This window comes from Gymnoscopelus braueri (genome assembly GCF_963280865.1).
Source record: "Gymnoscopelus braueri genome assembly, chromosome: 18".
Lineage (NCBI taxonomy): Eukaryota > Metazoa > Chordata > Actinopteri > Myctophiformes > Myctophidae > Gymnoscopelus > Gymnoscopelus braueri.
Genome location: NC_137618.1, coordinates 41,548,689 through 41,565,327, shown reverse-complemented (window position 1 = coordinate 41,565,327; position 16,639 = coordinate 41,548,689). Strand labels below are relative to the sequence as shown.

Here is a 16,639-nt window from a genome sequence, read left to right as displayed (position 1 = left end):
GAAAAAGAAAAAAAGAAAAACTTTTTGAGTATTTTTCACCTATAATGACATGCCTTTCCCAACAATTTTGGACATTTCCGCCGGACAGCAACGATTTGAACTTAAATGCACTCGATGATGTCAAACAGTGATAACTTGTCTTGTCTCCCTCAGCGTTTTGAACGAGATGATGACGATCCAGGGTGCTGTTCCCTCAAACATGGCCCAGGAGTACATCTCTCTGATCATTAACGTCACTCAGTTCATCTTGGAGCCCAGCCAAGGCAGGTCATCTCCCCAGTGTCTCTGTAGGTGGACAACATGTTGCTAATACACCCTGATGGACTGCAGCATGCACGTCTTTTTTCAATCAACTTCGGCACAATCGCAACCAGTCTATAGCACTTAGCAATTGTTCTATCAATTACTTATTCCATTCATCAAATAATCTAGAAGCGTTTTTTCCTCCCTAATTGATTTTTATAGTTGACTAAAGCCTAGGTCACACTGCAGGAGTTATAAAATCTAAAACAATTTGGACATCTGGTTGCATCACACACTACAGTGTGATCTTATAAGATTCTCTTCTCTATAAACTTAAACATGCACACGCTACATGATTATACAATAATGGTGCATCACGCACTACAGGAGTTTATTACGATTATCGTTCTGGGCTGAAAATGGAGCACTTCATGTGACCTCATCTCACGTGATCACATGTTTCTCACACAGCAGATGGAGACGGAGCCGGTTAAACGTGTGGTGGTTAAGGATGAACGTTTGTGATAATGTCTGGGAGGACACGTTATTGTCTTATATAGTCTTGTTCTTGGCTGACTATGATCATCCAGATAAATATCGAACACATTTGAAAATTACTGATCGTCTGTTCGCAAATTTGGGAGGTTTAACACTCAAGCTACAGAATAATCTTGACAGATTATCGCTCCTAATCAGAACTCAAAACTGGAACGCCCCTCCCAAAGGACGTGCCTGACACAAAATCTTTTCCGATTATCGTGACTGACCACTTGAACCCTGTTTTACCTTTTCCCAAAAGTGTTGTGGAAAATAGCATATCTACCACGTGTCGTGATGCTACACATTGTGAACAGGGAATGTATTTAAAATGTTAATATTCAATCAATTAGTCTGCTGCACCCCTACTTCAGACTGATACGGCACTGCATGCCATCTTGTAAAAAAAAAACATGTATTTGGAATAATGTATTTATTTTTGTTACTCTCGCTGAAGTATAAACATGTTGGTTTGTTAATATTGATGTCACCTTCATTTCCTATGATTACAGGCGACATGAACATCTGGACAAGTTTCGAGACAGGAAACCTGTCTGTAATCATAAGTCAGGTAAGGGCTATCAAGATTCAAGATTTGTTTTATTTGTCACTCACTCATACAAGCGGAGACATGTTGTTGGTGGTAATGTTCTACCAGACTGTGTTAACAACAACAATACAATATACAACAAAAATAATAATACAGCTAATACTAGATTCTAATGAAATAAAAGAACAAGAAAAATAAGAGATACAAGAAGAAAAAAGGTTAATAACTAGAGGGAGGACAAACTCTAACCTTCTGTAACAGAACTAGATTGATTTTTGTTCATCGCTTTTGTTTCCTGTTTTCTATTAATAACAACACAATCTTAATAACCCTTAATAACTATGAACAAAACATAAACTTTTAATTAAAAACAAATAGTTTGTTTCATGTTTTAACTTTACTTTATTGTAGTTGTAGTATCATTTTATTTCCTCTGCATGCATGCAACCAAAGATTCCTGTTACCGGTAGTGTAGGCGTAACATCTAGTCAGATTGATGGTCATGAAACTGTATCTACGTGAGAAACTCAATAGAAACTCTGGCACAACACGGCAGACACTTGGCCAGATACGGTAGGTTATAAAATCACTCCAAGCCACGTGATGATGCCAAGATGCTCCTGTTGTGGTAGGACTGGCATCAGTTACAATATTCCACAGGGTTATCAAAACACGACAATCACACATTAATCAAGGCAGTGTTCCTTTCAGCTTGACAAGCAGGCTTTAACAATACTTTAACCACTTTAACTCTGGCGTCCCTATTGTGAGCATATGTCACTATAGGTCAAAACATTTCGATACTATAGCAATATTATGAGACTAGATATCATCGTGAATTTTTGATATCATAATATGATGGCATATGTGTTGTCTTTTACTTGGTTTTAATACATTAAGCCTTATTTTATAAAAAAAAACTAAAAGAAGCAAAAATAGACAATATAACAAAAAACACTTGAGGTGCTAGACCTGAACAAAATACGGGTGATCAAAGGAAAAAACGCACACTCACTAACCCAGACGTGAAGAGGGACACACCGAAAGCTTGCAATAAACTTTTGAGATACTTGCACAGAGTTAGTGAGTGTGCGGTTGCATTTTTTCCTTGAAAAAATAAAACTTTAATAAAAATATATGTCGTGATATTCGCTTTTGCCCATATCGCCCCGGCCGTATAGTACCCATTAAGACCTGAGGCCGATTCTTACTTATGTCCTGTAAATCCTAACAGTTTTCTGAAAAACGTATGTTTCTATATCAGTGGTTCTCAAACCTTTTCATGTCAAGGACCCCCAAAATGATATGTATTTGGCCGCCGATCCCCATCTCAAAAATATTTTGTTCCAGGGACCCCCCAGAAGCAAAGATTTGAGTTACAAATGTTCGCTTTAAAAAAATATAAATATATTAATTTGCACACATTTTCTCGATTTTTCAAAAATAGCAGATCTACAAGCTCATAGCGCGGCACTTGGTGCCGCGCTATGAGCTTGTATATCTGCTATTTTTGAATAGCCAAAGTGTAAAATAATGCTTTTTAGCTCAAATAAAAAAATGACACAGATGCGTTCCAGGTCTTAATGGGTTAAACGGTTTCACAGAATGGCAAGTAATCGATTGTTCATAAAATAACCAAAGCCTGTCCCCCTTATTTCTGTCCAGATGGGCGAACTCCTGAATATTGTCTTGACCTTCGTCACCGGAGAGCAGGGCCTGAACGCGGCGACGGGGTCCCTGCCACTGTCTCTTCGCGAGAACATCCTGAGTGTCCTGCAGGGTTCACTTCATCTCGTCCTCAATCCAGAGATGGGATATGCCTCGTCACGTAACATCTCTCTGCATATCCTCAAGAAAGTGGAGCACATCGTCCAGCAGACGCTACCTGAGGTGTTGGCTGACTATCTGCTGCCGGTAATCCAGATAGTGACCACCTATTTCCAAACCATCGCCACGGCCAGTGGACAAAACCAATGGAATGAGATGTGAGTGACGTTGCAATGTTTACTTTTTCATTTGATCACAAGGATACCCGTTCGCTGACCTTGTGTCTTGCAGTTTGTCACTGTCGGGCAGAAACCTTGTATCTCCATATTTCATGTTTTTACGTTTTCATGAATGAAATTGCAATTTTTGTATACTTTCGTCGTATGACAGTGTTGTGCAAAAGTAGCGAAAATGGGTGATCTACAAGCTCACGTCATCGCAATGCGACGTGTTGTGAGCTTGTAAATGAGCAATTTTTGATATATTTGAAAAAGAAAAACTTTTTGAGTATTTTTCACCTATAATGACATGCCTTTCCTAACAATTTTGGACATACAAGGTTTCCGCCGGACAGCAACGATTTGAACTTAAATGTGCTCGATGATGTCAAACAGTGATAACTTGTCTTGTCTCCCTCAGCGTTTTGAACGAGATGATGACGATCCAGGGTGCTGTTCCCTCAAACATGGCCCAGGAGTACATCTCTCTGATCATTAACGTCACTCAGTTCATCTTGGAGCCCAGCCAAGGCAAGTCAGCTTCCCAGTGTCTCTGTAGGTGGACAACATGTTGCTAATACACCCTGATGGACTGCAGCATGCACGTCTTTTTTCAATCAACTTCGGCACAATCGCAACCAGTCTATAGCACACTTTCCATCAATTACTTATTCCTTTCATCAAATAATCTAGAAGTGTTTTTTCCTCCCTAATTGATTTTTATAGTTGACTAAAGCCTAGGTCACACTGCAAGAGTTCTAAAATCTAAAACAATTTGGACATCTGGTTGCATCACACACTACAGTGTGATCTTATAAGACTCTCTTCTCTATAAACTTAAACATGCACACGCTACATGATTATACAATAATGGTGCATCACGCACTACAGGAGTTTATTACGATTATCGTTCTGGGCTGAAAATGTAGCACTTCATGTGACCTCATCTCACGTGATCACATGTTTCTCACACAGCGGGTGGAGACGGAGCCGGTTAAACGTGTGGTGGTTAAGGATGAACGTTTGTGATAATGTCTGGGAGGACACGTTATATAGATAGTCTTGTTCTTGGCTGACTATAATCATCCAGATAAATATCGAACACATTTGAAAATTACCGATCGTCTGTTCGCAAATTTGGGAGGTTTAACACTCAAGAATAATCTTGACAGATTATCGCTCCGAATCAGAACTCAAAACTGGAACGCCCCTCCCAAAGGGCGTGCCTGACCCAAAATCTTTTCCGATTATCGTGACTGACCACTTGAACCCTGTTTTACATTTTCGCAACAGTGTTGTGGAAAATAGCATATCTACAACGTGTCGTGATGCTACACATTGTGAACAGGGAATTTATTTAATTATTTTTATATTCAATCAATTAGTCTGCTGCACCCCTACTTCAGACTGATGCGGCACTGCATGCCATCTTGTAAAAAAAAAAACATATATTTGGAATAATGTATTTATTTTTGTTACTCTCGCTGAAGTGTAAACATGTTGGTTTGTTAATATTGATGTCACCTTCATTTCCTATGATTACAGGCAACATGAATCTCTGGACAAGTTTCAAGACAGGAAACCTGTCTGTAATCATAAGTCAGGTAAGGGCTATCAAGATTCAAGATTTGTTTTATTTGTCACTCACTCATACAAGCGGAGACATGTTGTTGGTGGTAATGTTCTACCAGACTGTGTTAACAACAACAATACAATATACAACAAAAATAATAATACAGCTAATACTAGATTCTAATGAAATAAAAGAACAAGAAAAATAAGAGATACAAGAAGATAAAAAGGTTAAAAACTACAGGGAGGACAAACTCTAACCTTCTGTAACAGAACTAGATTGATTTTTGTTCATCGCTTTTGTTTCCTGTTTTCTATTAATAACAACACAATCTTAATAACCCTTAATAACTATGAACAAAACATAAACTTTTAATTAAAAACAAATAGTTTGTTTCATGTTTTAACTTAACTTTATTGTAGTTGTAGTATAATTTCATTTCCTCTGCATGCATGCAACCAAAGATTCCTGTTAGTGTAGGCGTAACATCTAGTCAGATTGATGGTCATGAAACTGTATCTACGTGAGAAACTGGCACAACACAGCAGACACTTGGCCAGATACGGTAGGTTATAAAACCACTCCAAGCCACGTGATGATGCCAAGATGCTCCTGTTGTGGTAGGACTGGCATCAGTTACAATATTCCACAGGGTTATCAAAACACGACAATCACACATTAATCAAGGCAGTGTTCCTTTCAGCTTGACAAGCAGGCTTTAACAATACTTTAACCACTTTAACTCTGGCGTCCCTATTGTGAGCATATGTCACTATAGGTCAAAACATTTCGATACTATAGCAATATTATGAGACTAGATACCATCGTGAATTTTTTAGATCGTAATATGATGGCCTGTGTTGTCTTTTCCTTGGTTTTAATACATTAAAGTGTAGGGGTTAACCCATTTAGACCTGGAACGCATCTGTGTCATTTTAGGTTTCTTTGGCTCTAAAAAAACAGCAGATAAACAAGCTCACGGCACCGAGTGCCGCGCTATGAGCTTGTAGATCTGCAATTTTTTTTTAAATCATGAACTTCATCTTTCATGAAGATTTTTCCAAATCTTTGAATATATGTATATATATATATATATATATATATATATATATATATATATATATAAAAACTAAATCAAAATATTAAAAAAAAATATGGCCTCAGGTCTAAATGGTTCAGTTTCACAGAATGGCAAGTAATCAATTGTTCATAAAATAACCAAAACCTGTCCCCCTTATTTCTGTCCAGATGGGCGAACTCCTGAATACTGTCTTGACCTTCGTCACCGGAGAGCAGGGCCTTACGATCACTATTCCATCTTTGGGGGACTTCGCTGAACTTGGGCCTGTACTGGAACAAATCTTGACGGAGGAGGCCGACCAAGACACCTGGGAGAAGTACGTCCACGTTCCATCCACCACACACAGTCTGTGTTAATCTAACTCTGAGAGCGTTCAAATGGAACCAATGGACTCGTAAGGGTCCATTTGGTTCCATTTGAATGCTCTCATACTTACTGTACAAATGGATAAATTAAAGTCATACTGTGTAACTTAATCTTGACATAATCTATAATTTACACAATAACTATTCCACATAAATGGTGTTTTTTGAAAACTCTAAACACTCTAAACACAAACACAAATCGCTACAAATTAAGAAATGGGAGGACACTCACACAACCTGAGTCACACACACACACACACACAAACAAAGGCACCAGATGGTCGTTCCTCCCAAGAGCATACAAGCTTTACCAGAAGTAATAGAAACTTTTGTATTGCTTGATGTGTTTCAATGTTTGATGATTTTTAATGTTATCTTAGAGCAGTCCTCTTGAATCCGTAAGAAATATCATAATTCATACTGTTATGTAATGATGTCTCCTAATAAATTAGAAACTTCAAACCTGAAACACAAATTTTAGTCTTGAGTGTCTGCTCCCGACACTCGCGTTAATACATATCGTTTCTGAAAACGTAGTTGTTGCCTTCCAAAACGTCCTCGGTGCTAGGACCCTTGCAGCATTCATTTTGGAGCTGTGCTTCCGTGATTTTGTTTCAAACTGAATTCTGGGAATTGTAGTTACAACAGACAAGACAGAGCTACCGGAAGTGTCGCCAAATGGATATAGTAATGAGGATTTTACTGTGCAAGGGGTTAGGGAAACAATCCAAACTAATAATAATGATGCCAGTGCACCGATGTGAGAAAACTTGATGTGAGATGTTAAGATCATTCAGTAGGTGTAAATTAAGGTACTATTCAATGCTTGCTGTCTATAAGCTGAACCAAGTTGCACTTGTATTTTGTCCACTGACAGGCTTGAAAAGATGCTGGAAGCTGTACTATCGAACCTCAAAGGGACACAGCTTTGGGACGATATTCCATCGGCTATTTCTCTGGTGGAGACAGTAATAGGTGTCGAGATCAACCAAATGATGGCAGAGACAGGTGAGAGTGATGGCCATCAATAAAGAAAAAACACTGGCTTTTGATTTGTATTATAAATATATAGTATGTATAGTTTTTCTTTTTTCCTTTACGTCAATTTGTTTTGTGTGAAAAAGGATAGGCAAAATAAGCCACTGGCTTCAGCCTACACCTTTTTGGTCTAAACCATGTATGATATGATATGATGATATGTTGAATATATTGAATTTGTCCTGCTAAGACCAAAATAAAATACTACTACTACTACTATAAATAATAATTCTATTATTGGAAGAAAAAAAAAACTCCAGTAAAAACAAAGGTGTGGAGGGTTGTGTGGGGAAAGCATTTCTGAAGATGAGTTTTTGAGGGCAGTTTTGAAGGATGGGAGGGTGTGGGCCCCTTTGATGTGGTTAGGGAATGTCTGGGATTGCTGATACTGTATACACTGAGTATACGTTTCTGGGCCATAATGAATGATGTGTAGACACTAGACAGCCTAGTTGGCCGTCTTAGGTCATCATAGTTATTGTGAGAAACGGAAGCACGATGAATTGAAGACTATAGCTGATTTACACTTCCTGTAGGTCACTGAAAATAGGTCACATTGCGTGATGCACTGTGAGCTTGTAGAGCTGCTATTTTCAGCAAGGGACAGATTATAAATGATCTCCTTATATTTCAGAGAGAGGGCCTGTAATGCGTGACGGGGACTTGTCTGTAGACAGTGATTTTGTCATTCGTACAAGCTCTACGGATGCCAGCTAATGTTAATAGCTGTTGCTTATGAAGTCACAGATTACATTGAAGGACACAGGACGTTTGCTCCAAAATGAGATATTACTCATTCCTTAAAAAAAAAAAACACAGTGAAATTTAACCCTAGCATCCCTGCTCTGGGGGGGGGAACTTTCGCTGAAAATAGCTGATCTACAAGCTGCGATACGTTGTTGTAAGCTCGTAGATCGTCTATTTTAGGCAAAGACATTTGGTGTAGGAAAAAAGGGCGGACCAAAGTATTTACTTAATATAGAGCAGGGGTCTTCAACATGGTGTCCGGGACCCCTAGGGGGTCCTCAGAGTTACTACAGGGGGTCCGCCAAATCTTTGTGTGAAATGTTTTTTGTTTTTTACCTTAACCACTTGAGCCCTAGCATCCCTTTTCTGAGGAGAACTTTGGCCAAAAATAGCAGATCTACAAGCTCACAACGCCTCGCAGCGCAAAGAGGTATAGGTGTAGAGGGAAAAAAGGGCAGACCAAGTTTAAAAAAAAGTTTAATCTGAAACACAATTTTATAGAATATAGAGGGGGGTCCCTGCTTCATCTCTCTCTCAGCTAGGGGGGTCCTTGGCCTGAAAACGTTGAAGACCCCTGATATAGAGGGTTTAAATGGTTAAGCGTCATTTTGCACTGTTTGAATGATGAACAACATCAGCTATTGGGGTCGCTCTTGTAAAATGCAGCAAAGTAACATTTTGGAATAAGGCTTTTTTCTTAAACCCCATGTCTCTCCTTTCCCTCAGCTTTTATATGGAGTCTCCAGAGACCTGTACTGAATCTGATGGAAGAAGTTGTTCTCACTGTGAACACCAGTCGTTTCAACCTGTCTGAAGTGACACAGAGACTGGAGAAGGCCATCTCCGGCACAATGCATGCCGCCCAGCAGGTTAGACTGCCTCTTCTCTCTCTCTCCACCCTGGATGACAGTTTTTTCATTGAGAGCACCCAACCCAATTATTACTGTACATACTGTGGGATTACAGTAGGTTTAGCGAGTATGTGTACTTGCAGTTGTACTGTGGGCAGGTGTGTGTGTGTGTGTGTGTGTGTGTGTGTGTGTATGTGTGTGTGTGTGTGTGTGTGTGTGTGTGTGTGTGTGTGTGTGTGTGTGTGTGTGTGTGTGTGTGTGTGTGTGTGTGTGTGTGTGTGTGTGTGTGTGTGTGTGTGTGTGTGTGTGTACTGTGCGCCAGTGGTGGAAGAAGGACACACATGTTTTACTTAAGTAAAAGTATCAATGTAGATTTACTCTGTTACAAGTAGAAGTACCGCATTCAAAATGTACTTGAGTAAATGTACAAAAGTATCAGCATCAAAATATACTTAAAGTACCGAAAGTAAAAGATGCAGAATGTCCCAAATCAAAAGTTCAAAATGTATAAAAAATATTTTTAAAATAGACGATCTACAAGCTCACAATGCGTCGCATTGCGACGCATTGTGAGCTTGTAGATCTGCTATTTTCAAATGGCCAAAATATATATACATCTGAAGTGGTTAGTGTGTTTTGCAATAATCAAAATCTACAAAAGTAACTAGTAAATCATGTTTTCAAATAATTGTGGTGGAGTAAAAAGTACAATATTTGTCTCTGAGATGAAGTGGAGTAGAAGTAAAAGTATAGAACATTGGAAATGTTCCAGCAAAGTAAATGTATCTCAAAATTGTACTTAAGGACAGTACTTGAGTATATGTACTTAGTCACTTTCCACCACTGCTGTGCGCACGTGTGTGTGTGTGTGTGTGTGTGTGTGTGTGTGTGTGTGTGTGTGTGTGTGTGTGTGTGTGTGTGTGTGTGTGTGTGTGTGTGTGTGTGTGTGTGTGTGTGTGTGTGTGTGTGTGTGTGTGTGAGTGAGACATATGAGGTGTGACTATGAAGGCAGATGAACCTGTTGTCCCATTATTAAGGCCGTCATGCTACTGACTTCAGAGTCAGTACATTGGAAGCTGCCCTTGCCTCGGTGCAAAAACACAACAGCAAGTTTGTTTCGCAGTCAATACGTGAGGACACACCTGTACGTAATGGCTGGGTTTTGTCCTCACATGACAAAACATCTGATTCAAAAGCCAGACAATATAACAACAACAACAACAAAAACAGAAATGCAATAAGATAACAGAAGGCCATAACAAGCCAATGACTAGGAGTCGTCACACATATGCACCAACATTGTAGTGAATGAGCTCTATGATGTCACGTGTTTTAACCACATATTTTCTAGTGTCCCTATTCTGGGGCGAACATTACATTACAGTCATTTAGCAGACACTTTTATCCAAAGCGACTTACAATAAGTGCATTCAACATAGGTAGGGAACGAAACTACTAATCACCAGAAGTCTTAAATGCATTCTCTTCTAAAACAAGCAACTAAGAGCATACCTAGCGCTAAGGTAAAAGTGCAATATATCAGCTACTGTACCTACTTTCTTAACATTCAGTGAGAATAGTAGATCTTCAAGCTCACACACTTGTAGACTGGCTATTTTTGGGCAAATAGATTTGGTGTAGTGTGAAAAAAAGAAGCAGACCTAGTATGACCCACGTCAACGAGTATATAGAATTTAAGTGGTTAACTTAGAGAGCTTTTATAGTCGAAACTCATACCTAGCATAGCATACCTATGTGCGTAGCATGTGCATATATGTCTCTGTGGTGGTATGTCTGCATGCTATTAACCTGTTCTGTACCTCAGGGTAGGACTGTACAGTTATATCACCCATCGTACAAGAACCGGTGATACCTGTGTGAGACTCTTGCTCTTTCCTTGAGCAGAGATTAACCCATTTAGACTGGGAAAGTATCTACTGTCATTTTAACATTTTCTTTGGGCTATTCAAAAATAGCAGATATACAAGCTCATAGCGCGGCACCGAGTGCCGCGCTACGAGCTTGTAGATCTGCTATTTTTGGAAAAATCGTGAAAATGTGTGCAAATCTTTGAATATGTATATTTTTTAAAGCGAACATTTGTAAAGTATTTTCGTTCGAGAGACCTCCAGAAGCAAAGATTTGAGTTAAAAAGGTTGTTTCAAAAAATATATGTATTCAAAGATGTGAATGTATAAAAACAAAATAGCAGATGTACAAGCTCGTATGAGTTATAGCTAATAATCTAAAATGACACAGTATGCATTCCCGGACTGAATGGGTTAAGACATCTCCCCAGTGACCCTGTGTCTTTTGTTTCCATGTCACAGTTTTCTTTTTTTTAAACCCCTGTCCTTCTAACAGTTTTTTCCCCGTCTTTTTCTATGAACAATTTACTCTCTCGAGACATAATAATCCGCTCCCTCTATTGTCCCAATCTTTGACCCCCCTCAGGCTAACGGAACGCTGCAGTGCAGCGAGGTTCTCAGGGTGTGGGAGCCGGTGGGAGAGGCGGCCGGACTGAGCGCGGCGGCCCTGGCCATGTGGTGCGACGTCAGCCTCCAGCCCGTCCTCGAGGCCTACGCCGCCTCCGACGCTGCCTATGGCAACCTGAACACCACTGTGAGTCGGATTCGTCCTCGATTAATCATTAAAATGTGTGAATTTCATTTCAAATTACTATATGATTTGGCTTTATTGATTTAAAGCAGGGGTCTTCAATAAGGGGGGTCCTCAGAGTTAGTACAGGGGAAGCCCCCAAATCTTTCTGTGATAGGCCCCTTACTTTATTAACCTCTTGAACCCTAGCATCCCTATTCTGAGGGGAACATTAGCTGAAAATAGCAGATCTACAAGCTCACAACGCCTCGCGCTGCGAGGCGTTGTGAGCTTGTAGATCGGCTATTTTCGGCAAAGAGGTTGGATGTAGAGGGGGAAAAAGTGAACCAAGTACAGAGCCAAAGGTCGAGTTTACAAAAATTGAGGGTTTAAGTGGTTAAATATCTGTAAATACACGTACGTACACAACACAAGCTATCTATGAAATCAACAAAAAAGTTGAATTTGCAACACAATTGTATAGGCCTACAATATGTAGTGGGGGGGTCCCTGCTTCATCTCTCTCTCAGCTGAGGGGTCCTTGGCCTGAAAAAAACGTTGAAGACGCCCTGACTTAAAGCAAACAACTTCTGCTGTTACTCCTGAGAGATGAGAACGAGGGAGGGCGTGATTAACGTTTTCGCCACTGGGTGGCAGTGTTAGCTCACCCTCCAATCTGTCCAGTACCAAGCAGCCTTCACCACTCTGTACTGTATGTTTGCAACCCTGTTAACACCTGTTATAGCATGACGCGGGAACGCCGGGAACGGTGACCGTCGACGCGGCGGCTTCCAGCATCGTCCAGGCCCTCTCCGCTCTCTACCGGGCCGACCAGAACGAGGGCCTGGCGGTAGAGGGGCTGATCATGGCGTTCTGCGACAAGCTGGAGCAGCTGGTGGGGCGGCCGCTGAGCGCCGAGGCGCAGCTCAACCTGTTGAAGCAGTTCCAGGAGACGCAGACGAAACAGAGGTGACTATCGACAGCCAGTGTTGCCAGATTCTGCGAGAGAAACAAGCAACCAGGTCTAGGAAAACCAGCCCAAAAGAAGCGACTGTGGGCCACATGAGCACTTTAACATAATACATCAGCTATTTGAAAATAGCAGATCTACAAGCTCACAACGCGTCGCGATGCGACGCGTTGTGAGCTTGTAGATCGGCTATTTTCAAATACAATCTTGCGGGGAAATTATAATAAGCAGATCTGGCAACCCTGTCAACAGCCCCCGGGATGTGGCAGAACCATAAAGCACCCTCATCCACATGATGAGATTGCTAACATAAGCCGTATATTTTACATGTCGTGTGCTGTATTCTATACGCTCTGAGCACAGTTTATTACATGTTTTACTGCTATGGTAAATGTAGTCGGAAGATACAAGACGCATGAATAACAAAGGCTTGTGCACACACAGACTATACAAACACTCTCTCTCTTTCTCTCTCTCACACATACACACACACCTACTCATGCACGCGCGCACACACACACGCGTGCACACACACACACACACACACACACACACACTCACGCACAAACGTACACATGCACGCAAGCATGCACACACACACACACACACACACACACACACACACACACACACACACACACACACACACACACACACACACACATATGCGCACGCACACGCACACGCACACGCGCACACGCACACGCGCGCACACACGCACACATGCAGGCACCTCCACCCAACATAAACTCGACTTGCCTTTTAAAATAGCATTCACATGTACCAGACGAGTCAATTTGATTCATGCAAAACTACATGATGGAGGCGCCTGGTACGGTAATTTAGTTTGACTGTTTTGGCTGAAAACAGGCAGGTCTGCTCTGCACAGACAGTGGTTTAACCGTGATTCAGTTAGCCGAGACTCCCTCTTAACCCTTTAAGACCGTGAACGCATCTGTGTGTCATTTATAGATCTCTTTGGCTATTCAAAAATAGCAGATCTACAAGCTCATAGCGCGGCACCGAGTGCCGCGCTATGAGCTTGTTGATCTGCTATTTTTGGAAAAATCTTTAGCACAACATTTGTGCAAATCTTTGAATATATATATATATACGTTTACAACATTTTTTACAGTGATTTCTGCTTCTCGGAGTCCCTGGAACAACATATTTTGAGATGGGGGTCCGCAGCTAAATACATATTTTGGGGGTCCTTGACATGACATTTTTGTTTTCAATAAACTTTATTCAAAGATTTGCACAATTTTTCTAAAAATAGCAGATCTACAAGCTCATTGCGCGACACTCGGTGCCGCGCCATGAGCTTGTAGATCTGCTATTTTTTAATAGCCAAAAGAAACCTTAAAATGACTCAGATGCGTTCCCGGTCTTAATGGGTTAAAATTGATTTTCCTTTATGCGCCCGCTGTAATAATGAACTGGGCATGACGATAAGGATCACATTCTGCATATCTCGAGGAATCAATCATGTCTGACTGCATGAGTTATAGATCATTGATCACAGTGGAAAGAATCCAAAGTCTATTATCTCTCTGGGCTGAAATGAGAAAAATGAAGTGAATAAGTTTTAAAATGTGATGCTGATGGATGATGATTACTTCTGGCACCAATTGAGAAATTATGGCTCCGGGGAATTGTTGTATTGAGTAAGTTAAAGTAATGTTGGCATTACATAATAGCATAGTAGACATACAGCAGATGTTGAGGTGAACACTACTGCAACACTCAATGTAAAAGTTAAAGTTAGTTGAAGTTGTGGGTGCAACAGTTAATAAAGCTAATACGTTTAATAGATTATAAAAAAGTAATCGATTTGAATGAAATACATTTTTTGGGGTGAAGGTTTTATTTTTATTTTCCCTAAAGAATATAAAAGATAGTGGAAATAGCAGATTTACAAGCTCACAACTTGTCGCATGAGCTTGTAGAATGGCTAATTTTCGCTGTTTTTGTGTGGCACTGTTGTACAATGAAGTATGAAACCGGGCTTAATTGGTTTATAATACGATTTAGTTAATTATAAATACATTTAAAAAATATATTTTTTTCTTGGTGACTTTTTAGTTGAAGTTTATGTGAATTTGAAATGAACAGTAGCCTAATCACTTTTCTCTCACTTGCAGTGAGGCGTTGATGAACCTGCTGACAGCCGACCTGCTGCGCGTGGCCCCGTCCCTGCGGGAGTACGTGGAGGCCTGCGACAAGGCCCTGACCCACATCATACAAAACCTCCAGCACATCCAGAACGACAGCTCCGCCCAGAACGTCCTCATGGAAGCGGGCCACATCCTGCTGACTTCCCTGAACGTCAGCGCCGACTCCATCTTACCGTTGCTGTGGGGGGGCGACGTCTCCGGCGCCAACGTGACGAATCTCTACGACCTGGTGAAGCAAGTGGTCCACCTGGTGGTCCGCACGCAGCTGTTCGGGGACGTGCCCATGATTTACCAGGTAGGGATGCAAATTATCGATTAATTCCTTAACCTTATCGATTGATTAATTGATTAATTGATAAGCGGCGTTTTTTTAGGACCAAAAGGAAAATTCTTGTCCTAAACCGAAAATGAGTGCAGACACATCATTTTATACAACATTAACGAGCGTCAACGAGCATCAGCTGGACAGAGACACGCACACCTCCCCTCTGCAATGCTCTATGTAGCCCCTACAGAACCTCTCCCTCCGCTGTATAGCTCCGAGATGAGGTTCCTCGTTTGTCGGTGCCGTTTTAGCAGGACATTTAAAATTTGTTTTCCACTTTACATGTTTCTTACCCCTTTCTGCACATCGTATCCAAAAAGTAAAGGTTTTCTGAAATGCTCTCAGATGTTTTAACTTCTAGCGCGCAATAAAATCTATCCAACGAGTTGAAAAAAAGCGTTTAAATAGCTTCTCTCCTAAATGTTTTTAAGGCATACCCGGAAGTTGCGCCCGCCGAGAATACATTACTGATTCCCCTACTGGTCAAATGTTGAATTGCATCTTCTAATGCAAAATATTATGGAACCGGCTGAGGAGAGAGGCAAATTAAATACTTTTTTCAACTTGTTGGATAGCTTTTATTGTGCGCTAGAACTTAAAACATCTGAGAGCATTTCAGAAAACCTTAACTTTTTGGATACGATGTGCAGAAAGGGGTAAGAAACATGTAAAGTGGAAAATGTGCGACAATGTCCTGCTAAAACGGCACCGACAAACGAGGAACCTCATCTCGGAGCTATACAGCGGAGGGAGAGGTTCCGATTGGAGCTATGCTCTATGGAGTCTGTCTCATTTCTCTCCAAAAGCCCTTGAATATGATGGACTATGATTAAGGGTTACTGTGATTATGGTAAACTCACATTTGATACCACAGACAACATACCTGTAACTTTCACAAGCCCAAAAAAATTTAATTAATTGAAAATCGATACATTTAATCGAGTAAATTCTTTTTTTATAATGATTTATTTATTGACAATGTACAACGTACACATCATTATCACATTTCTTCTTCTTTTTTTTTTTTGTAAACAAGACATAATAAAAAATACAAAAAAGAAAGAAAAAGACACAATACACAAAAACAAAACAGAAATAAGACAAAAATACAAAAACAGTCCTCCCATGCCCTCCCCCCACCCCTTTCCCAGAATGGTACACTACTCAACACTCAACATTCTCTTATTTTCCTTTTTTTTCACAACACCTTTCAGACAGTATCAAATATCATAAAGCAAACAAAAAATAATAATAAAAACCAGAGGAGATAGAAAAATCAGCTGTTAGGAGATAGTGATGGAAGAACTTCAAAGAAATTACCCCAGATTTTCTGATATATTGCAGGTTTTCTTCTTACATTATACAATATCTTTTCTGGTGTGCAATAGGATGAGAGTTCATTTAACCAGTGTCTCTGTGAAGGTGAATTTTCGGATTTCCAATTCACTAGGATGACTTTCTTCGCGGCTGTACTGGCGAGCGACACGAAATATTTTTTATTAAAATTTATATTGAGCGGATTGACGTCCCCCAGTAACCATATTCTTGGGTCATGTGGAATGTCAGATTCCACGATCTCCGAGACACTGGACAAGATGA

The 16,639-nt window shown here is 40.4% G+C and overlaps 1 protein-coding gene across 2 annotated transcripts in view; it reads left to right on the top strand.

Moving 5' to 3' along the window:
• abca12 (ATP-binding cassette, sub-family A (ABC1), member 12) overlaps window positions 1-16,639 on the top strand; it is a 163,537-nt gene that overhangs the window by 41,024 nt on the left and 105,874 nt on the right. The window contains exons 19-29 of one of the 2 annotated variants that reach the window (XM_080456466.1): window positions 154-263; window positions 1,293-1,351; window positions 2,996-3,315; window positions 3,737-3,846; window positions 4,861-4,919; window positions 6,137-6,285; window positions 7,212-7,342; window positions 8,846-8,988; window positions 11,425-11,592; window positions 12,314-12,537; window positions 14,683-15,010. In XM_080456466.1, the coding sequence (XP_080312592.1) occupies window positions 154-263; window positions 1,293-1,351; window positions 2,996-3,315; window positions 3,737-3,846; window positions 4,861-4,919; window positions 6,137-6,285; window positions 7,212-7,342; window positions 8,846-8,988; window positions 11,425-11,592; window positions 12,314-12,537; window positions 14,683-15,010 (1,801 nt within the window). Of the gene's footprint in view, window positions 1-153; window positions 288-1,292; window positions 1,352-2,995; window positions 3,316-3,736; window positions 3,847-4,860; window positions 4,920-6,136; window positions 6,286-7,211; window positions 7,343-8,845; window positions 8,989-11,424; window positions 11,593-12,313; window positions 12,538-14,682; window positions 15,011-16,639 lie in introns of both variants that reach the window. The other variant, XM_080456465.1, reaches the window with a different exon arrangement.